This window comes from Poecilia mexicana, unplaced genomic scaffold (assembly GCF_051168715.1).
Source record: "Poecilia mexicana isolate PSO_F unplaced genomic scaffold, ASM5116871v1 scaffold_2, whole genome shotgun sequence".
NCBI classification, from domain to species: domain Eukaryota; kingdom Metazoa; phylum Chordata; class Actinopteri; order Cyprinodontiformes; family Poeciliidae; genus Poecilia; species Poecilia mexicana.
In genome coordinates this window covers 51,973,551-51,995,183 of record NW_028263371.1, presented here as the reverse complement: position 1 = coordinate 51,995,183, position 21,633 = coordinate 51,973,551, and the positions used below count along the sequence as shown (strand labels likewise).

At 43.4% G+C, this 21,633-nt stretch overlaps 1 protein-coding gene across 1 annotated transcript in view; it reads right to left on the bottom strand.

The window, feature by feature from the left end:
- LOC106928839 (titin-like) overlaps positions 1-21,633 on the bottom strand; it is a 155,360-nt gene that overhangs the window by 66,859 nt on the left and 66,868 nt on the right. Inside the window, exons 94-146 of the mRNA XM_088002850.1 lie at positions 21,217-21,356; positions 21,001-21,127; positions 20,620-20,886; positions 20,134-20,400; positions 19,781-20,047; positions 19,018-19,157; positions 18,811-18,937; positions 18,389-18,531; positions 16,960-17,083; positions 16,613-16,879; positions 16,370-16,467; positions 16,095-16,263; positions 15,647-15,916; positions 15,284-15,550; positions 14,926-15,204; positions 14,435-14,843; positions 14,168-14,292; positions 13,816-14,082; positions 13,262-13,531; positions 12,884-13,183; positions 12,493-12,795; positions 12,050-12,237; positions 11,823-11,937; positions 11,389-11,676; positions 11,147-11,298; positions 10,908-11,055; positions 10,606-10,783; positions 10,401-10,522; positions 9,941-10,228; positions 9,391-9,687; positions 9,110-9,296; positions 8,906-9,021; positions 8,275-8,574; positions 7,887-8,186; positions 7,591-7,696; positions 7,276-7,472; positions 6,712-7,020; positions 6,349-6,627; positions 5,871-6,170; positions 5,338-5,640; positions 5,059-5,255; positions 4,784-4,967; positions 4,357-4,659; positions 3,958-4,257; positions 3,683-3,801; positions 3,423-3,600; positions 2,943-3,227; positions 2,551-2,844; positions 2,174-2,473; positions 1,913-2,094; positions 1,066-1,195; positions 772-962; positions 55-484 (exon numbers count right to left, since the gene is read on the bottom strand). Of these exons, the coding sequence (XP_087858976.1) occupies positions 55-484; positions 772-962; positions 1,066-1,195; positions 1,913-2,094; positions 2,174-2,473; positions 2,551-2,844; positions 2,943-3,227; positions 3,423-3,600; positions 3,683-3,801; positions 3,958-4,257; positions 4,357-4,659; positions 4,784-4,967; positions 5,059-5,255; positions 5,338-5,640; positions 5,871-6,170; positions 6,349-6,627; positions 6,712-7,020; positions 7,276-7,472; positions 7,591-7,696; positions 7,887-8,186; positions 8,275-8,574; positions 8,906-9,021; positions 9,110-9,296; positions 9,391-9,687; positions 9,941-10,228; positions 10,401-10,522; positions 10,606-10,783; positions 10,908-11,055; positions 11,147-11,298; positions 11,389-11,676; positions 11,823-11,937; positions 12,050-12,237; positions 12,493-12,795; positions 12,884-13,183; positions 13,262-13,531; positions 13,816-14,082; positions 14,168-14,292; positions 14,435-14,843; positions 14,926-15,204; positions 15,284-15,550; positions 15,647-15,916; positions 16,095-16,263; positions 16,370-16,467; positions 16,613-16,879; positions 16,960-17,083; positions 18,389-18,531; positions 18,811-18,937; positions 19,018-19,157; positions 19,781-20,047; positions 20,134-20,400; positions 20,620-20,886; positions 21,001-21,127; positions 21,217-21,356 (11,892 nt within the window). The remainder of the gene's footprint in view (positions 1-54; positions 485-771; positions 963-1,065; positions 1,196-1,912; positions 2,095-2,173; positions 2,474-2,550; positions 2,845-2,942; positions 3,228-3,422; positions 3,601-3,682; positions 3,802-3,957; positions 4,258-4,356; positions 4,660-4,783; positions 4,968-5,058; positions 5,256-5,337; positions 5,641-5,870; positions 6,171-6,348; positions 6,628-6,711; positions 7,021-7,275; positions 7,473-7,590; positions 7,697-7,886; positions 8,187-8,274; positions 8,575-8,905; positions 9,022-9,109; positions 9,297-9,390; positions 9,688-9,940; positions 10,229-10,400; positions 10,523-10,605; positions 10,784-10,907; positions 11,056-11,146; positions 11,299-11,388; positions 11,677-11,822; positions 11,938-12,049; positions 12,238-12,492; positions 12,796-12,883; positions 13,184-13,261; positions 13,532-13,815; positions 14,083-14,167; positions 14,293-14,434; positions 14,844-14,925; positions 15,205-15,283; positions 15,551-15,646; positions 15,917-16,094; positions 16,264-16,369; positions 16,468-16,612; positions 16,880-16,959; positions 17,084-18,388; positions 18,532-18,810; positions 18,938-19,017; positions 19,158-19,780; positions 20,048-20,133; positions 20,401-20,619; positions 20,887-21,000; positions 21,128-21,216; positions 21,357-21,633) is intronic.

Genomic DNA, 21,633 nt, shown 5'->3' with positions numbered 1-21,633 from the left:
CTAAACAAGTTCATAAAACAGTAAAGAACCATTCTGGATGACAGAATCACTCACTGCATGGATCGGTGGCGAAGCGGCACTCAGTGGGTTCACTGTGTGGTCCGACTCCTGCTGCGTTGCAGGCCGCAATCCTGAACTGGTACTCTGTTCCTTCTATGAGCCTCAACACTGTGTATTCCAGCCCCTTAACCGCTGGTTTGGTGACTGGAGCTCGGTTAACACGACCCCAGTAAACGGCACCGCGCTCCCTCTTCTCCAGCCAATAGCCCTGGATGGTGGAGCCGCCATTGTCCAGAGGGGGATCCCAGGTGACCGTCATAGTGGTTGCTGTTGCAGCTATGATTTTAGGGTTACGTGGAGGTCCAGGGAGGCCAAACGGATCCCTAAGCTGGACTTTTTCTGAATCACAGCCATCACTGACACCATACTTGTTTTCAGCTTTGATCCTGAATTGGTAGACTCCATTCAAGTCCAATTTGTAGACCTGAAGGATTAAAACACGATAAAAAGTTAAACACTTGTTTGATTATGTGTTAACAGTGGGGATTCTCTACTGCCTGACCAATGTGGCTTCATTATATTATTACACAACTAGCATATTATGGAAAATGAAGTAAAGTTGAATTTAAGGCTATTTTCTGAATATTTATATTAAGACCAATACAATCTCTAATTTACAGTCTCAATTTCAGGAGATTGTAATTCCAACAACATGTTTTAGTCTTTATGTTCCTACATAATGAACTTTAAAAGTTAGCAGCATCAACAAACCCCATATCTTCTGTCGATCAGATTGATGGTCAGAACATCAAAGTCTGATTTCTTCTTGCTGGCGTCTCTGCGCTCCACGATGTAGTTGGTTATCTCACTGCCTCCGTTGTCCTCTGGAGCGTCCCACGTCAGGTAGCAAGAGTCTGCTTTGATGTCCGACACAACAACATTCCTTGGTGGAAGGGGGCGGTCTGAAAATGTACGGTTGGATTACTTAGTGTGGAAAACAAAATGGAGGTTTCATCAAACTTGAAATTGTGAAACAGATTAAAGAAAAGCTGTTGTGGTTCTCACCGAGGATTTCAACTCTGATCACATGCTGAGCTGTGCCATGACAGTTTTCAGCGACCAGCTTGTAGTTTCCTTTGTCCTGTCGGACGGTCACTGGGATAGCTATCTTTGTCTTTATTGTTGTTCTGTTCACCTGGAAAAAAAGAACCAACAGTCTGAGATTAGAGATCATGTGGGTGACCTCATCATCTCACAACTGAATGCTTCTTTAGATTCATCTTGATGCATCACTCTTTACTGAAACCTGCAATTGCTCAAGATAAACTTAGATATCTAAATTTATCTTGAGTATTTTCCTTTGTGCTTTCAAAATGTTGGGTGAAGGTAAAACCGAGAAGTTATAAATATAATAGAAAAGTCGTTTATTCCAGGGTGGATTAGATACCAACAAGAAAAACTTCCATTTTATTACTTTTAAGCTTAAGAATGCTGTGTGAGAACTAAAATTTGAATTTTTGGAGTCAATCAAAGAGAGAGGTTAGTGGGAAAAAGTAAGTGGGTTTCTCCCACTAACCTATGAGTTATGTATCAACTGCTTAACAATTTCAATCAGTGCCCTATTTACACAAATATTGCCACGAGGGAGGAGGTAACTAGTTAACAGAAAAGGTCCAAGTACAGATCAATGAGGTAAACCACAAGATATAAGCCAGATTCTCTGTGTTTCCTAAAATTTCAGATTTACTATTGATCTATGATGGTGAAGACATGGGCAAAGTACTGCAAAGATATATTTTTGCGTTTTTTTCTCAAACCTTCAGTTAAATTTGTCATGAATCCAAACTTGAATTTATCACTTATTGGTTACAGATCACCTAATCAAAACCCCACTTCACAAGTTGCTTCTCACCTCCTCTGACTCCATGGTCATCTTCTCCTCATCAGGATTCTCAATCACCACATCATCCTTCATCCACTGGAATGTTGGCAAAGGCAGTCCAATCACCTCTGCCGGGATGTCTATGGCTGCTCCTTTCCTCACATTGATGGCATTGCTCTTGAAAAACTTCAGAATTGAAATAACTGGAGCAACTGTGGCCAAAAACAAACAAAAAATCAGCAAAGCTGGTCTCAAAGTTTTTAGTCAACCTTCCGTAGCTCTTGTACATACCTTCATCGTCCTGGATCTTGGCAGTTATTGGTTTGGAAGGATCGCCTTCTCCAACTTCATTTACAGCTTTAACACGGAACTGGTACTCCTGGTTCTCAGAGAGGTTTTCAATAGTTCCACAGCACTCTGTAAACATCTTACGATTGGCCACCTCGTACTCTGTGCTATCTGATCGCATCTTCTCAACGTAGTACCCTCTGATGGGGCTGCCGCCATCAGTGCGAGGGGGCAGCCAAGCCAGAGTAATAGTTGACTTGCTCCGGTCAGTGTAGTGCAGTTTCTCAGGAGCAGATGGAGTCCCTGGAAGATTTTATGGAGTGTTATCATGTAACTCTTTGAGTTTCAATTAGGATTGGTGCCATGCATTAATATCTCACCTTTAGGATCCTCAGCCAGGATGGGTCCCAGATCTGCTGGTGTGCCGTCACCGTACTTGTTTCTGGCGATGACTCTGAAGTCGTACTCTTCACCACCCAGCAGGCCCTGAACATCACACTTACAGGACGCGACCTCAATGGGCTGACGGAACAGCTTCATCTTGGTGTCTTTCCTCAGCACTTCATAGCCAATGATGTCACTGCCTCCATTGTCCAGAGGGTCTGACCAGGTGAGAACAATGTTCTTCTTCGTCACCAGGACAGTCTTCAAGTCAACCACTGGTCCAGGGACATCTTCAGAAACAAAGGAGGACATACGTTTCAGCTCTAACTGTCCTCCCAGTATGGCAATAGTATTAACATGTTGCATAAAATACTTTTGAATTACTGACCCATAACGTCCACTCTGGTCTCTGCGGTCTTGGTGCCACTGCTGTTGGTGCCGGTGATCTGGTATTTTCCATGATCTGCCCTCACAGCCTTCTTGATGAACAGAGTGCTCTTCTTGCCCTCCGTCTCCACAATCATTCTCTCCTTGTCAATTTCTGCCTCGTCTTTGGCCCATTTGACCTCTGGCTGAGGTCGGCCCGTCACCACTGCAGGAAGCCTCAGGGAGTCACCAGCCTTGATCATGACGCCGTTCTTCACAGAGTCATCAAATTCCACGACAGGAGTTTCTGTAGGACACGTTCAGTAAAGAAGAAATGACAGCAATGTTTATAAAGGCTCCGACATTTTGCCTCAACTGTAAAACTCTTTGAATTGAAATAATTTCAAGAAAGTTGAAATAGTTAATGTTCTTCATGACACACCCACATAAAATTCTGTTTCCAGCCATTAATTTACAGTGGTGATATGAGAACAAATCATACCTTGTGGCTCTTTGACGGTTACAGGTTCAGTGAGACCAGGAGCTCCCTGGCCAGCATCATTAATAGCAAGGACCCGGAAGTAATAGTCTGCTCCTTCAGTGAGGCCTGTCACTGTGAATGTTAATTCTTTACACCTGAACTCTGTGCAGCGACTCCATTCTTTCTCTCCGACCAAAACCTGTATGACCAGAGTTCAGCATTTAAGACCTTAGCATTGCATTAAAGGCTGCAAATGTAGAAAGTCAGGTTTTGTTCAGGACCTTCTCAATGTGGTATCCCAGGATCTCGCCTCCACCGTTGTACAATGGTGGCTTCCAGGCCAAGATGACAGAATCATTGCCAGTGTCCACAACCCGTGGAGTGGGGGGCCCAGGAGGAACTGTGGTAACACAGACAAGATTCTTGTTTAACAAAAAACATGATATAAAAATTAGCAGTCTGACATCTGCTAAAGTCAATATCTCAAGCTGAAAAAAGTCTAACAAACCAAATCCTTTTCCCACATTTTCACTTGATTGTTTTGACAGGAACTTACGAATGGCGTCCATGGCCACAATGCGCTCAGTGGGTTCGCTGAAGGGCCCAGGGCCAGCCAGGTTTTCTGCGCATACTCTGAAGATATAGGTGAGTCCCTCCATCAGTCCGGTGACCTTCACATCTAGAGAATTGAGGAGGGCCCGGTTGACTCTGGTCCAGTGTTTGCTGTTCACCTCCTTCCTCTCAATCCAGTAGCCCAGGATCGGGCTGCCATTGTCCTTTGGCTCATGCCAGGAGATGTGAGCGGAGTTTGCTGTCACCTCATGCACTCTGGGAGTGTTGGGAGCATCAGGAGGATCTGATTGGGAAGGATGAGTTTAGTAATACAATAGATGTCACTGAAATATTACTGTCTAATTTGTGCATCAGACAGATATATTTTTGTGCCTTTACTCACTGAATTGGTTCTTGGCGACAAGTGGATCAGAGATGCATGGCAAACCGCAGCCATATTTGTTCTCAGCTGTTACTCTGAAGATGTATTCCTTCCCTTCAATGAGTTTGGTGACGGGGAAACTGGTGCCTTTCAGAGTGGAGGTGATAGTGATCCAGCCAATCTCATCATTCTTGTTGTCCTTCTTCTCAAGGATGTAGTTCAGAATCTCGCTGCCTCCATCATCCGCCGGAGGCTCCCAGTTACAGATGACAGAGGTGTTCCTGATCTCATCAAAGGTGAAGTTTATTGGAGGGCCAGGCTTATCTGTTGAATAAGTAAGTGAAATTAGTCTTCAAGTTCAAGAGCAAAGCAGAAACAGCTGTAAGTTTCTGCTGAGGAAACCAGAAACAAGGAGGATCAGGCTAAACATCTATGGAGATCTCCTTACCCAGGACATTGACGAAGCAGGTGGCAGAAGCAGCACCATGCGTGTTTTCCACCCTGATCGTGTAGTTGCCGTGGTCAACCCTGACAGAGTCACGGATCATCAGAGCAGACTGGCCTTTGGTGGTTTTATCCAGACCAAGACGTTCACGCAGAGGAGTCACAAACTCCTCCTCTGGTTCTGGAACCTGCAGAAAGTAAAGTGAAGAGTAAATAAACAATTTCAAATATAGAAGAAAATCATTGAAGCTTTTTTTTTTTTTTTTAAAGGAAACAAACATTGGCTTTGGTCTTCTTCTTTTTTAACACAGGAACAATCTTTTTGGCAGGTTCCTTGGTCACATCCTCCTCATTTCTCAGCCAGGTGACCTTGGGATACGGAGAGCCAGAGATGTAAGCATCGATGCGGATTTCCTCGCCCTTCTTAATGCAGAGGCCGGACTGCACACGTGCGTGCAGTGTGACTGTTGGTTTATCTGAAAGTAAAAATAAAGGGATGTAGTACCTAACAGAAAAACTTTTAATTCAGTGAAAACAGACCCAGACAGCTTTACGTACCAACAGGGTCTGCAGCCTTTATAAGCGGCGTGCTGCGGGAAGGCTCACTGAGCCCAGCGGCATTTTCTGCTCGGACTCTGAACTGGTACTCCATGTCTTCTTTCAGGCCAGTCACCACGTAGGAGAACCCGGGAACCAGATTTGGGGTGACCTTCTCGTAGCGGTCCCCATCTTTCTCTATCTTCTCCACTATGTAACCCTGTATTGGGCAGCCGCCATCGTAGTCTGGAGCCTTCCAGGTGACTGTGATGGACTTGGATGTGGGGTCGTGACCCTCAACCTGGATGGGAGGGTCTGGTTTCTCTGTGTTAAATGACATATGTTTACAATGGTTGATGACTGTCAGACATAGGGACCATGATGTGTAAACCGGAGAAGCAAATTGCTGATCTTGTATCTGATCTATTTCCACCAGGCTTAGTTGAACACAGTTTATTAATAGGTCACCATAAACACAGGTATAAATATAAAATCCCAAACTGTCATCCAAATTTTTAAAAATCTGTTGACATTTATTAAAAACCAGAACTTACGTTTGATTTCCTCGGTGAGAACCGGGTTGCGTAGCTCCAAATATTCTCCTGCTCCGACCTTGTTGACAGCCTTCACTCTGAAGTAGTACTCACAGTTGATATAAAGGTCTTTCGTGTTGTAGGTGAGGACATTTTCCCCTGACATGATGGGCATGTAGGTTTTCTTGGATGCTTCTCGGCGCTCCAGAGTGTAGCTGACTATGGGTGTGCCTCCATCGTCTTCTGGAGCTTCCCAGCTGATCTTGCAGGAATTCTTAGTGACGTCACTGGAGGTGATGTCTTTACACTGACCAGGGAGCCCTGCGAGGTTCAGGAGGCCAGAAAAAATGACTGAGACAATGGACCTGACTGGCTTTCTAAATGTATTTAAAGCTTGGAAGTTTGTTTCAATAAAAATAATTGTTTTGCTAATATGAAATCACAGAAGACATGTTGATAATGATTGGACTGGTGTATGCTGTGAGGTGGGGTATCATACCGATAACTTTGACATTGATGGTGCCAGTAGCAGTGCCCAGACTGTTCTCCAGAGTGATGGTGTAGGCACCAGCGTCGGCACGCTGGCACTTCAGCATCTCCAGGTGAGCGCTGTTCATCTCAACGGTCATGGAGAGCCGGTCGTCTGCTTTACACTCTACTGTGTCTTTCTGCCAAACCATCTTGGGAGTTGGGATAGCTTTGTAGGGGATGTTCAGGTGCAGCTTCTCACCTTCAACCACAATCACATCCTGTCCATCCAGATCCAAGGTTGGAGCACCTGCAGGCCAGAAGACATGTTAATTATTGAGGATTCATTCTGTCTTCTGTAACGCTTTAAAATGAAAAGTTTGTCAATACTTACAGTCAGGATCTTTGGTGGCAACTTTGTCGGAGATTTCAGAGGGATCGCTTACACCAATAGAGTTGATGGCACGAACTCTAATCACATACTTTTTCTCTGGTTTGATTCCATCATCAATCCTAAACTTCAGCTCTTTAATGGGCCGGGCATTGACCCTCAGCCACTTGAGTTCTGGACGAGCCTCTGCCACCTCAACATGGTATCCAGTTATTGGGCAGCCGCCATCTTTGGCTGGTGGTTTCCAGGTGACATTGATGTGTTCCCTGCTGGCATCAACAATGGCCACTTCCAGAGGAGGAGATGGAGGACCTGGGCAGAAATTATGCAATGTTTAAAACAGAATTTAAATGTGTTCCTTTCGGTTCAAAGATAATTAGTTGGAGGAAATTTAATTGAGTGTTAAATTGAAAATATTCCATGAAGGACATCTCTCTCCCCTGTTCCCTGAACAAATCCTTTATCATTTTTAAGTTTTAGAAAAAAACAATATTCTGAAAATGATTCAGTCATAATAGTGGGCTTGACTGTATGGTTTGTTGTAATTAGAACCTGAAGGTTTCTTACTTGTTGGATCCTCGATGGTGAGGATGACAGTGGGCTCACTCGGGTCTCCCACTCCGGCCTCATTCTCAGCTCTGACCTGGAACTGCACCTCTGATCCTTCATCAACATCTGTCACCTTGAACTGTGTCTGTTTATCTGGAGTCTTGCAGCACTTCAGCCATCGAGTTCCAACCTTTTCTTTCTTTTCAATCACATACCTGTGAAGAAAACAAAAAATCCTGCTTAGCCTCAAGTAATACACTTGTCAGTCCTTATTTAAATAGAATGTTATCCTTAAGTCGTTTAACTAAGTGCTATATTTGAGAGTCATTTTACTTGGTTATGGGTCTTCCACCATTGCTCTTTGGAGGTTCCCACTTGAGCTCCACATGTCTCTTAGTGACTTCCATCACTGTTAGGGCGTATGGAGGTCCAGGAGTTGCTGTAAAAAGGCAATGGAGTTTTAAATTGTTGAAAAAAAAGTTTTTCCTGAACTGGCTTTGTTTTAATATTTTCTAAGGAACATCAGTATATTAGTGTGATATTTTGCAAATAAAAAACACATAATGAGTTATATTAGGAAAAAAGTGAAGAACAGGTAACTGAGGGTAATTAATATTCATGAATCTTACTGAATGTGTCCTTGGCGAGAACTGCATCCTCCAGCTCGCAGAACTCTCCCATTCCAACGGCATTTTCAGCAGCAACTCTGAACACGTAGAGGGATCCTTCATTCAGAGGAGTCACTGAGTATTTGAGCTCCTTGATGGTGGTGTCAACAGTCTGCCAGGCCTTCCGCCTCACATCCCTCTTTTCCACCACATAGTTTGTGATGGGTGAACCTCCATCACTGCTTGGAGCCTGCCATTTCAGATCAGCGCTGATCTTGGTGATGTTGGCGACTTCCAGCCACTGAGGAGCAGATGGAGGGTCTGCAAATGGAAAACACAGAATGTTAGTCCAGGATGTAATTCCTTTCCATAGAGAATCCCCTGCTGCCAGTGTCTGAGCAGAACTTACAGAGTCTCTCCTTGCAGACCACGGGGTCACTGGGTTCACTGGGTTCACTCTCGCCCGCCTTATTGACAGCTTTAACTCTGAATGAGTACTCCTGCTTCTCCATCAGACCCTGCAGCTGGTGCTCTGTCTGAGGAACGTCCTCTGCAATACGGATCCATTCCTCGCTTCCAGTCTTCTGGAACTCGATGATGTAACCTTCAATCTTTGCCCCGCCGTCGTGCTCCGGTCGTGTCCACGCTAACAAGGCAGTGGTCTTGCCAACTTCCCTGACAACAGGTTTTCCGGGTGCCCATGGAGGATCTAACAAAGAGTTCAGTGTTTTATGATTTTCACATTACTTTGTTTATTTAAGGTGAATTCAATTTGTCTGGAAATTGGAAATGAATTGGTTATGAATTACTACGTTATCTGAGCACCTCTAGTTGGAAGTCCTTTAACAAGCATCATTTGCTAACTGTTATATTGCTGACTGTTAGTAGCAACTGAACCCCAACCCTGACTTTGGAAGGTTTTCTTGTATTTATTATGAATCTTAGAAAATCCATTTTACAAATGCAAAGATAATGAACCGTAATACAATTTAAACCCTCAAAAGTAACAGATTAATGATGTTGATAGACTTGTGACATACCAATGGGATCTTTAATAAGCACAGGATCTGTCTCTGCACTTGGTTTTCCAGGTCCAGCCAGATTCTCTGCCAAAACACGGAAGCTGTACTTCTTCTTGGTGGGAAGTCCTTTTACCCTGGAACCAAAGAGATTAGTAGTATTAAAAAAATTCTTCTGATTAATACTTCTCAGTACTTTGGAAATCTCATCACTGAGCTAAATACCTGAAAGTTGTGTCCTTTATGGGCAGTTTGTTGCATCGTATCCACTTGTCGCTCTCTTGATCAAACTTCTCGATCCAGTATCCTGTGATGGGGCTGCCACCGTCCTCATCTGGCTCAAACCAGGTCAGTGTCACTGCATCCTTGGCAATGTCAGAAGGAGTGACTCTGGTTGGAGGACCAGGTGGATCTGAAATAGTTGGATAGAAAAATGATTTATACAAAAATTCAGGAGTCACATCTTCAGTTTGTTGAGTGATGGGTTGAGCTATGAGACAACTTACCAAAAGAGTACTTAGCAATGATTGGTGTGTGCTCTGTAGGAATCCCAATGCCATACTGATTCTCTGCACTGACCCTGAAGATGTACTCCTTCATAGCAATAAGCTTGCAGGCCTTGAAGGTGGTGTCCTTCACAGTGGCTGACAATTTGACCCACTCCTCTTTGTCTGTCTGACGAGCTTCAACAATGTAGTTGGCGATGGGTGAGCCACCATCGTCTCTGGGAGGGTTCCAGGCTAAAACGCAGGACTCGTTGGTGATCTCTGAGATATCAAAGGCAGCTGGAGGGCCTGGTTTATCTGAGTTGAAAAACAAATGGTAAATGGCATGTAATAACGCTTATCAAGCCCAGAAGACCCCAAAGAGATTCGGACTACATTCAGTCATTGACCCCAATGAGTGGTGGCATGCTAATGGATTGTAGCAACAGATGCCTAGAGGAAAGGCTGTCATTAACTATTTGACCAGAAATGAGAAACCATTTCTCAGTTTTTCCTTAGAGGAGTAACCCTCACAGAAATAACTCAGTTGGTTAAGTTTTGAAGATTGTACCTAGGATGTTGACATCAATGGTGGCAGTGGCGCGTCCACAGATGTTGACCGCCTCTATGATGTAAGTGGCCGTGTCTTCTCTGGTGGTGTTGCCTATGGAAACTTTGGAGTGTCCCGGCTGGGTCTCAATGGTTATACGGTCATCAGCCCGTAGGACCAAGTCAGCCTTGGTCCATTTTACACGAGGATCAGGCTGTCCTTTGACGTCTGCAGGAAGCTCAATCTTGGTGCCTGCTCTGGCAGTCAGGCCTGCCAGCAGCTTCACATCCAGCTGGATCTCTGGAGGTTCTGTATAAGTTTTTTAAAGAATATAGTCAAGTCAGTTGTTTTTTTTTTTATAATATAATCTGTGCTTTGAAAAATTATAAAAATGTTTAAAACTGTGGGATGATTTTCTGTCTCCTGTTTGTGTTTAATAATCCCATTTAGCAGAATCAGCATGATGAACAAACCGCCGCACCTCGAGCATCTACAGCCTGAATCTCATCGGTGGCCCTGCAGGGTCTGCTGGCTCCCAACTTGTTCACTGCTCTGATTCTGTAGGCGTACCACTGGCCCTCGATCAGCCCTGTCACCTGGAACCTGTGGTCACAAAAACATCTTAAATTATACCCTGTTACCCAGATCAGATTGATGACACTTGCAATTAAGAAGTTTAATTTTACTTGAGTTCAGGAATGGGGTCACCACAGGGTTCCCACTTGTCTGTCCCACGTTGACACTTATCAACCACGTAACCTTTAACCGGAGCACCACCGTCATATTTTGGAGGTTCCCAGGAAAGGAAGATGCTCTTGCCACTCTTGTCACGCCATTTAAGGTTCTCAGGAGGATCAGGAATAGCTAGAAGAAAAACAGATTTTGATCAAATGTAAGAATGTGTGAGTGACATGCATTTGCAAGAATTAGACCTAAAGAATTAGACCTAATGTTGAAAGTTTTTCCTTTGCGCAGAGATCATACTTACTAGCAGGTGAGGAGACGTTTACGGGCTCATCTATGTAGGCTGGTTCTCCAGGTCCACACTTGTTGCAGGCAATAACGCTAAACAGATATTCTTTTCCCTCAATCACATCTGTTACTGTGTGCTCCAGATCCATGACACCAGTAGCAACCTGGAGAAAATGTTATATTGTGCATTAATCCATCAATTAATCCATCGATTTTAACTCTCATAATAATATCAGATACTCTTCTCAGATGTACCTTGGCCCAGGTCTTGCGGGAAACCTCTCTCTTTTCTATCTGATAGTGGGTAACTGGACTTCCTCCATCGTGTTCTGGTGGCTCCCACATCAGGTGGACATGGTGCCGAGTTACTTCAGCTACCTTAAAGTCTTTGGGTGCACTTGGACATGCTGGGAAAGTAAAAAGAAACAGGGTTTGAGAAAAACATTTCAGTACTCCTTCAAAAACACAGTATATGAACACATAAGGGCTGAACTTACCGATGACATTGACCTCAATCTCTCCAGAGACGGATGTGACATCATTCTCCAGGTGCAGGGTGTATGTGCCTTTATCAGGACGGACACTTGGAGAGATTGTCAGCTCTGTAAACGTTGGCTTTGTTACCATGGAGACACGCTCCTCTGCTGTGGTCAGCTCCTTTTCTCCAAAGTTCCACTTTGCTGTGGGAGTGGGGTATCCGGTAATGGGGACCCTGATGGTGAGAGGCTGAGGGGCAATAACTTCCAGGCCATTCCTAAAGCCGCTTAGATCAAAGGTTGGACCAACTGTGGAAGGAAAAATGTTTTCTTCATTGACACTTGGAAGAGTTTGACTCAAAATATCAATAGCAATAATTACTATAGCAGTTTGTGGTTCAGTGGAGAATTTGACATTTACAATTTTAGAGAAAAACTAGCCAACTGAGTCTCACCATGTGGGTCGTCGGCAAGCAGTGGTCCCAGCTGCTCTGTTGGATCTGAGACACCAGCAGCATTCTCAGCACACACTCTGTACAGGTACTTCTGACCAGGCTTCAGTCCAGAAACCTGTGTTAAACCACACAGAGTCTATGAATTTTCACAGCTAAATATGAGATCACTGGGGAGATAAACAGGATTATTTGGTAAAGCTTGAGTGAGTTTTTGGGAAGCTCTGTACCCGGTAGGAGAGGTCAGGACACAGTCTGGCGTTGCAGCGTAACCACTTGTCTGAGCCCTCATCACATTTCTCGATAATGTACCCGGTGATCATGCTGCCACCGTTGCTTAACGGGGTTTCCCAGGTCAGAGTGACAGCGGTGTTGATTTGGTCACTGTAGTTCAGGTTCAGAGGTGGACTTGGCCTCTCTGCAGGACATAGAATATTTCTTAGTATAACCCTAACCCTACCCTGACAGGATGCTAAATTCTTCACAACTGATGTCTTATTTGAAGAAAATAATGCAGTTCATTGATTTTCTTAAGCTAACATCGTATTTTCAGGCAATGTGTTGAATGATTTTGTTTGTACCAAACTTTGTTATGACAAAAATAATTTTTTTCATTCCCATACATGACAGAACAGAAATGAACCAAACATTTGAGCAGCTGACTTCCACCCACCAATGGGATCCATGATCTTGACTGGGTTGGTTGCAGCACTAGGCCGTCCAATTCCGGCCTTGTTTTCAGCTCGGACTCTGAAGATGTACTCCTTGTGCTCCACTACGTCATTCAGAGTAGCCGATCGATCACTGGCTCCACACACCAGGGCCGCCTCCCATTTCACAGAGGTTCTGTCACGGAGCTCAATCACGTATGCAGTGATCTCTGAGCCCCCATCAAACTTAGGAGGCTCCCAGTTGACAGTGGCTCCAAACTTGTTCACCACACCAATGCCAACATTTTCTGGAGCATCTGGAACATCTGGAGATTGGCAACAAATAGAAGAAAAAGTTTCTTATAAACTGTGGAGATTGTAAAAGCAGTTGAGGAACTGTTAGTGTTTGCTTACCAAACTTGTTCTTGGCCTGAACTGCATCGTCAGTTGCAACAATGGGACCGGGGCCAACTCTGTTACGAGCACAGACTCTGAACAGGTACAGGGAGTCCTTCTGGAGACCACTGACACAGTACTCTGGAGTATCAGCCCGGTCTGTAGCAAGAGTCCAGGTCTTTCGCTTTACATCGCGTCGTTCTACCACATAAGCAATAATCTTGCTGCCACCATCACTCTCGGGCTCCTCCCAGGCTAAGCTGACCTCACCATCAGCAGTGTCGACCACTCTTAGGTTCTTAATAGGTCCAGGGACATCTGAAAATCACAAAAAAACACTTAGAAATCCTATAGCCCCAGTCTGCAGATTATCTTGCCTCCTCTCCGCAGACTTACCAACCACATCCAGGTTGATGAAAGCTTCACCCTCACCATGTTTGTTTTTGATTACCACTCTGTACCGACCCTGGTCCTCCTTGGTAGGGCTCTTAAGACGGTACTCGGTTTTGTCAAGCGACGTATCAATGTTTTGAACAGGTAAGCTTTTGCCATCAAAGAACCACTCTGCATCAGCACGAGGGTAGGCATCATAAGGAACCGTCATGACGAAGGGTTTTCCAGCGTCCGTCACCAGATTCTGGTCAGTGGTCTTGATCTTTGGAACAGCTGCAGAGGTAATAAAATAGTTAGAACATATTTTATTTTCCATTTTATCTTTCAACTCACTTTTGAGGAGTGCAAAGCTTTGAGTAATTCCAGATTAAAATATTTTGAAGTTGTTGGATTCAGGAACGTTGAACCAGAAAAAAATCCAAACATGTAAGACATTTGGGAAGTGATATTAATACCTCTGTCTTAAAGAATACATTGTTTTACGTTGATATAATTTAAAATGGATTAATGCCATGTTTTTCCAGAAATGTCTTAAGGTTTTGTCAGGCTGGACTTACCTGCCAGCTCCAGTTTGGCCCGGGCATCCTTGTCTTTGGCCACAATGCGGTACTCTCCTTGGTCTCTGGGTCTGATCTCACAGACTTGTAACCTGTGGATCTTCCCCTCACTGATCATCTGGTACTTGTCACCCTGCACGATGATCATGTTGTTTCTCATCCACTTAACCTCCACTCTGTCCTTGTTGAGCTCCACCTCGAATACAACATCTGAGCCTGGAGGTTCAAACATGTCCTGTGGTGGTCTGATGATCTCCACTGGGGTCTCTTCAGGAAATAAAGGCAGATCCATAGTGAGTATTAGACAGTTTCTCTGAGTTTCTGTGACTAGATACAGAATCAGGAAGCTGACCTTCTACAAAGAGCCTGGCTCTGGTCCTTCTCTCATCCACACCACAGGCATATTCACACTCATCATCTGGTCTGCACACCTTGATGATCAATCTGCATGTTTTGCCTTCTTTTTCCATATGATATCTGCAAAAATAACATGGAAAGGTTTGCATAAAAATAATTAAAAACCTGGCTTGTACTGTTGCAGCTCAGGCAGAGCTTAGGATCTGCTGAGTTTGACTGCTGCTCTGTTTACATATCATGGCTTGCAAAGTAGGAAAGATACCTCGGTCCTTCTCGGATCTCTCGTCCATTCTTGTACCACTTGACAGCAGCCTTCTCCTTGCTCAGCTTGCAAGTGAACTCTGCATCCTCAAACTCAGTAATAGTCTGATCTCTGAGCTGTCCTGTGAAGTCAGTTGGCGCCTCGCTGATGATCAGCTCAGCAGCACACTTGTCATCTCCAACCATGGCAGTGTACTCGCCCTCATCTTCCATGGCGCAGTCTTTGATAGTCAGGGTGTGTTTGAGTCCATCGGCTCTGTAGACGATGCGTTTGCTGAGGGTCACCTCCTGGCCGGCCTTCATCCATCTTACGGTCACCTCAGACCGGTTCACTTTGCAAACAAAGCTGATGGTCTTTTTCTCCTGAGTCTCAATGTCTTCAATGGGCTCCAGGAATTTGAGTTTTTCCTCTGTGAACGTTAATGGATGATTACAGAATCAACTTTTCATGAAGAAGACCAACAGAGATGACACAATTAAAAATGTTTTTACCTGCAACTTTAGCGCTGGCAGAGCACTTGGCTTGTTCTCCCCTGTTGTTAGTCAGAGAGATAGTGTAGGTGGCCTCATCGGCCTTCTGGGCATCTTTGATCCTCAGAGAGAAGACGTTGTCTCTCTGAACCATCATGTACTTGCTGCTTTCAAAAATGGTCTCCTCATTCTTCAGCCACTTGGCCTTGCCTCCCTCAGTATTGGTCTCACAGTTAAACACAATCTCGCTTCCCTCCTTCACCTCTGTGTCTTTAATTGGTGTAACGATCCTCAGTTTTTCTGCAGTAGGACAGGAACCAGTTAATACCAACTAGAAGGTCATGAAAACCAGATGCTAAGAAGACAATGAAAATCTTACCTATGACACAGAGATCAGCAGAAGCTTTGACGCTGCCGATGTGAGCAACATAGCCACCCTCATCCTTCAGGTCACATTTTTTCACAATCAGAGCCCTTCTCTTTCCTTCACTGATGATTGTGTATTTGTCTCCAGCTTGGATCTCTTGTTCACCTCTGAACCACTTCACCTCATAGGTCTCTTTGGACACGGTGCAGGAGAACTCAGCCTGCTCACCCTCTACCACGTCCTGGTTCTGAGGGCGAGAGATGAACTCCGCTGCCAGTTCTTCAGAGCAGAAGAAGAAATGAAGACAGAAAGGACAGGATAAGGGTAAAGAGCTTAAGGCCACTAAATGTTAAATGATCTCATCTCCTTTTTTACCATTGAGTTTCAGGGTGGCAGATGTTCTGACAGTCGGGCTCAGTCTGCAGTTGTACTCTCCAGCATCTTCCATCCTCAGGTCCTGGATGATCAAGATCCTCCTGCGACCGTCCATGATCTGATCGTAGCGTCCGCCTTCTGGCAGTTCTTCATCTCCTCTGAACCAGGTAACCTCAGCATTGGCCTTGGAAACTTCACAGATCATCTTAACGCTGTCTGTCTCCGTTCCCTCCACATTGGACAGGTTCTTGGTGAATGTGGCTGCTTCCTCTGAGCAAACACAGAGCAACAGAGTTATGAATTCATGTTTTTACTTTGCCACTCTGGCTCTGTTTTAACACACAGAGTAAACTAATGAATTTGGAGCTTTCAGTTTATGTCAAATTAAGACAACAAGGTTTACATAATATGAAGCCAGACCAGTTTTAAATGCCCCAGTGGTCCTTACCGATGACAGTGAGCATGCCAGACGTCTTGAAGGTTCTGGCATCACATTCGTACTCTGCCTCATCGTCAAACACTGACTTGTGGATGATGAGGATCCTCTGCACTCCTTTAGCAATGATTTCATACTTCTTTCCCTTCCTGATCTCGCTGCCGTCCTTAAACCAGCGAACCTTAAACCAAAACAAGGATGTGAACATCACTTCAAATTTGACCAAAATGCATTTTTTTAAAGAATAAACTCTTTTTAACAGGACTTGAATAGATTGAGCATCTTACCTTGGCAGACTCGCGGGACACTTCACATTCAAACCTGGCTGATTCTTTCTCTCTGACTTCCACATCCTGTAGTGGTTTTGTAAACTCCACATAAGGAGCTGTGGATACAAAGACAAACTTTCATTTATTCCAACATTTTACTTCTTCTTTTGCTAACAAATCTCATCCAACCATCTTTATTCCTTATTCTGAAGCCAAGAACAATTTGTGACTGAAAAGATTGAAATTAAAGCTCCTCCTTACGTGTAACCTCCAGGAAGCAGGAAGTTTTGAACTCTTTAGCATCACATGTGTACATTTTGGCATCATCTGGAGAGCAGTCATGGATGATAAGTGCTCTCTTGCGACCGTCAGCGATGGTGTCATACTTCTTGGTCTTTCTGATCTCCTGACCCTCCCTGAACCAGCGCACCTCGGCGTTCTCTCTTGAGACTTCACACTCCAGGGTGGCGGTGGCCTCTTCCTCCACCGTCTGGTCTTCCAGAGGCTTTGTGAACTCTACTGGTGGCTCTAAACCCAAACCATTTGATCAGGTGATGTCTGAACATGTTTAGTGTGTTCACTGTCTCCTGTATGTTTGAGTGTTTTACCTCCAACAAAGAGCTGAGCTTGAGTCAGGAAGTCCTTGGCAGTCACTTTGACCTCCCCGGCCTCTGACAGCTTCACATCTCGGACAGTCAGAGTGTGAACTCTACCTGCCACCCGAGGTTTTACCTGCAGACCCAGAAAACTCTGATTTATTGATAGCTCACCTTGTTGCAGCTCACAGGATCAGTAGAGTTCACAGTCCTGTTTGGTGCTTAGTAAATAAAAGATGCAGGTTCAACATGAACACTGTAATTCATTTTCCTTCAATTTTCATCTGATTGACTATGCTTCCTTTACAGATTTAAAATGAATGCAGCTCAATCCCACAGCAATAAATGAAGGAGGTTAAAAGAACTTAATGTTTCCAATACGTGCTAAGCAATACCAAGATTTCTTTCATTTATTACATTTCTTTAGTAAACACTTAAAATATATTTTTTGTCATATTCAACATTACTTTAGAACTTCTGACAAAAAGGCATCATATACTTTCACATTTCTTAATTTAATATATATATTATTTTATGTTTTTGTTTCCAGTTGCTGTTTGTACTCTGGATAAAGGAAACGATTTGGTTTTAGGTACCTAATGAATTCCTCCAGTGATGTCGTCTGTGTGCTGTGATTAAACTGAGTCCCTGTGCAGATAAAGCTGTTGGGACCGTTGGAGGGCTGAAGATAAGAGTAGCTGCTCTGTTATCTTATTTTATTTTTAACTCAGCTGTAAAAGGTCAACTTTGTGGGACATTTAACTAAATACAGCTGAAGGGAATATGTAGCTTAAACTGGCTAGACAAATAAAATAAGTTATTTTTCTTATTATAATCAACAAAAAACAACTTTTATAAGACAATAAATTGTACTTTTTGAAAGCTACTTGCCATAGTCCTCAAACAAAATTGGTAATTTTTAAAATAAAGTATGTATGGCTATGATTCTGTTATTATTGTTTCTTATATTTTTCATTTTAAAATGTACTTTTCTTCAGAAAAAAGGAAAAAAAGATGATACTAAAATATTCTGTGAAAATCTTACAGTAAACTAAATAAGATGATACACTGAAGCCATGCTAATTTTAAAAAACTTTAGAAACTTTTCACTTTTGTTTTGTAAAATTAAAAACTAAACATTGTAAAAATCTTTTCTAATGTTCTTGTAACACTTAGCTGAGTTTTTAACCTTCTAGTTCTTTGTGTAGAAATGTTGGTCTAATCTCTGGAACATATGTTTCAGTAAATTGTTTTAATAAACGGATGTTTTGAGAGAAGGGGTAGATGTTTTTCCTCCTTTTACTCCTTTTAATTTAATACTTTTGCTCATGTCAACATGTGACATATTTATTTTGAACTGTATGAAATAAAATGAATGAAATAAACTACTCTAGTTTACTCTAGTTCTGTCCATAATGAGTAATAAGAGGCTATAACTGACCCGGTCGCTGGCTTCCATCTTCTGTCCTCCAACGAACCACTCCACTTCGATGCCTTCATATGAGAGCTCACACTCGAAGGTAGCCGTCTCTCCAGCTGTCACTGTCACATCCTTCAGTGGACGCATCAGCGTGATGGAGCGAGCTGAAGAGGAGAGAAGCAGGACAACAGGACAAAGCAAAAGCCAGTCAGAGAGCAGGACAGTTAGTTTCAGAGAGATAAACTCTGAGGCTGAAAATAACCCCAAGCTCTGATTGGCTGAGGACTGAAACCATGAGGCATGTCACAGACGACATGAATCACCTCATATATTTTATTTAAACTTGCAGGAAGTGAATAACGGTAAAGGATCTTGATCACTAAAATTAATGAAGGAGCTGCTGTTATCAAGCAGCTGTAAAACATGGAAAAACAATGTCTGACCTTTGACTCTGAGCTGAGCATTGGATTTGGCGTTGGCTGCAGAGAAGTCAACAGCTCCGGCCATGTCCATATGAACATTATAGAGGATCAGCATGTGTTTGGTTCCTTCCTCTTTAATCTCCACGTCCTGAAGGAAAAGAACAAACAGATTCAGAGACTTTATCTGCAAAAACCCAGGGAAGGCCGCTCAGTTCCTGGAAGTCTTACCGCAGACTGGTGCAGAGCTTCTCCCTTCAGTTTCCAGTTTCCGTGGACGTCCTCCTCGGAAATCTCAGTCTCAAACCTGGCTGTCTCTGTCTCAGTGACCTCCACGCTGTACAGGGGACGGACAACCTTGATATCGCGCTCTGTAGAGAGAGCAGCAAACCGTTATAGAGAAGGCAATAGCATATTTTGAAACTGTTACACAGTAAACAGTTTTTATAGGTTTTAAAATCTATATACCTCTGTAATTTTGTCCCAAGGTTTTTTTTTAATGTGTTGTATTTATAACTAAGATCAAATCCCAGAAGTCTTTACCTCTCAAGTTTTTTTACTCAAACACCTGGCTTCTACTTGACTTTCAATGCTTCTTCTGTTTTATTTTTTAAGACCCCTGGTTTTAAAAAATAAAACTAGTTTTGCTGACCCCTGCAGATGTGAACATCCCAAAGAGCTGCACCCATGGAGAGACTCTCGTTAAACCATTGCTGTCTCTTAGAATCACAGTAAGGACATTTTCTCCTTTCAGCAACTTAAGCAGAAAGTTCTCCAATAGGCTAATTTAACTCAACTACTATGAGGTGGCAACCTAAAAATGACTGATTAAACATTTAGGATCATCTTTGAAAGATGCAGGGATTTTTTGAAATATTATCAATAAGCCTACACTTACTCCATTTGTATTTTTCTTAGCAAAATATCTAGTTTTCAGACACACTTTTATTAGAAATTCATTTAAAGTTGATAATTTATAGACTTTGAGTGCTACCTTCAATGTTGAGGGTTGCTGTGGTTTTGTCTGAGCCACAGTCGCAGGTATACTCTCCGATGTTGGCCTTCTCTGCCTTCCGGACCATCAGGATTCTCTTCTTTCCGTCCGTGGTGATGGCGATGTTCTTGGACGGAGTGATCTCCTTCCCGTCCTTAAACCATTTCACATCAGCAACAGCCTTGCTAAGTTCACAGACCAGCTTCACCTCGTCCTTCTCCACAGCAGTGTAGTTCTGCAGCTTGGTGGTGAAGTACAAGTCACCCTCTGCACACACACAAAAAGTGAAACGCATTTAAATTAGTCATTTCCATTGAATCAAAGATGGGAAAATGTATTTTTGTGACACTGACCGACGACAGTGAGCATGGCTGTCATGCTCTTGTCCATGCCCTCCACCTTGATCATAGAGGTGTCGTCGATCGTCACCTCCTTGAAGGCCAGAGTGTGGACTTTCCCGTGATCCGACATATGGACCACCTTACTGGGAAGCAGCCGGACGTCGTTTTTGTACCAAACCACCGAGATGTTTTCATGAGACAATTCAACGCTGAACTCTGCAGTTTCTCTCTCTTTCACTGTTACGTCCTTAATGGGCTTGACAAACTCCAGGCGAATACCTGAAAAGAAAATAGCAACTGTTTATTAGTGGGATGTTCATAATTTTATTTCTAAAAAAGCCAAAAGTTGAACACTAAATAGATTTATTTAGCGGGTCATGATTTTTATCTTAAAAATAATATTTGTGTTTGTGTCACTTTGACTTCAGTGATATGTAGTCAAAACCACACAATCTATTCCCCAAAAATTAGTTAAATGGTCCAACATGTCACGATTACCCTGAATAACGAGTTTGCCGGCGGTCCTCTTGTCCTCTGCCTCAAACATGTACTTGGCCTCATCGTCAAACGCCGCCGATCGGATCACCAGAACGTACATATTGCCCTCCTGAATCATCTCGTACTTGTCGTCGCCTGTCAGCTCCTGGGAGCCTTTGAGCCAGCGGAAGCTCTTTGGAGGTCTCGACACCTCCAACTCGAACCGGGCCTCATCCTTCTCATACACCTGAACGTCGCTCAGGGGGGTCAGGAAGTTCAGAGGAAGTTCTGCGGGAACACGCAGAGAGTCAATGAGTCAATGTTTGAGTAAAGGTTTTGTTTTTAGGTCATGGAAAATGGAACAGATAAGGTGGATCAGAAAAACATGTGAGTTTATTTTACCTTTGACCTTCAAGTTGGCGGAGCATTTGGCATTGGCAGCAGAGTAAGACACCTCTCCGGTCATGGACACCTTACAGTTGTACAGGATCAGGGTGTGTTTGCCTCCTTCCTCAATGATGTCCACATCCTGTCAAATGAAAAGGGTTTAACTGAGGTCAAGACGGGATCTGGGAGATTTTAAAACATCCGAGGCGATGAAACGGCAGTGATGCTCACAGAGGAAGGATTGAGAGCTTCTCCGTTCAGCTTCCACTGGCCGTGGACGTCGTCCTCAGAGATCTCAACCTCGAAACGAGCCGTCTCGCCATCAAACAGCTCCACGCCGTAGATCGGCCGCACAACCTTAACGTCACGTGCTGATAGGGAGGAAAGTTACAGAGAAAACTAAATAAAACAGGAAGGAGAGGTTGCTAATTTAGTTTGTTCAGTTTTTTCTAAATTTTTATTTTTTTATAGTGATGTGCTTGTTGCATCTTTAATTTAGAAGTCAGTCTTTTCATAGCATATTTATTAATGGTTTGTAAAAATAAAAGTAGCTATAAGAAATTTAACTTACAATTACCTTATATTACGCATTTACAAATGCAACACCTGTGTAATTACCAGCTAGTATTGCAAAACATCTGGATGAGC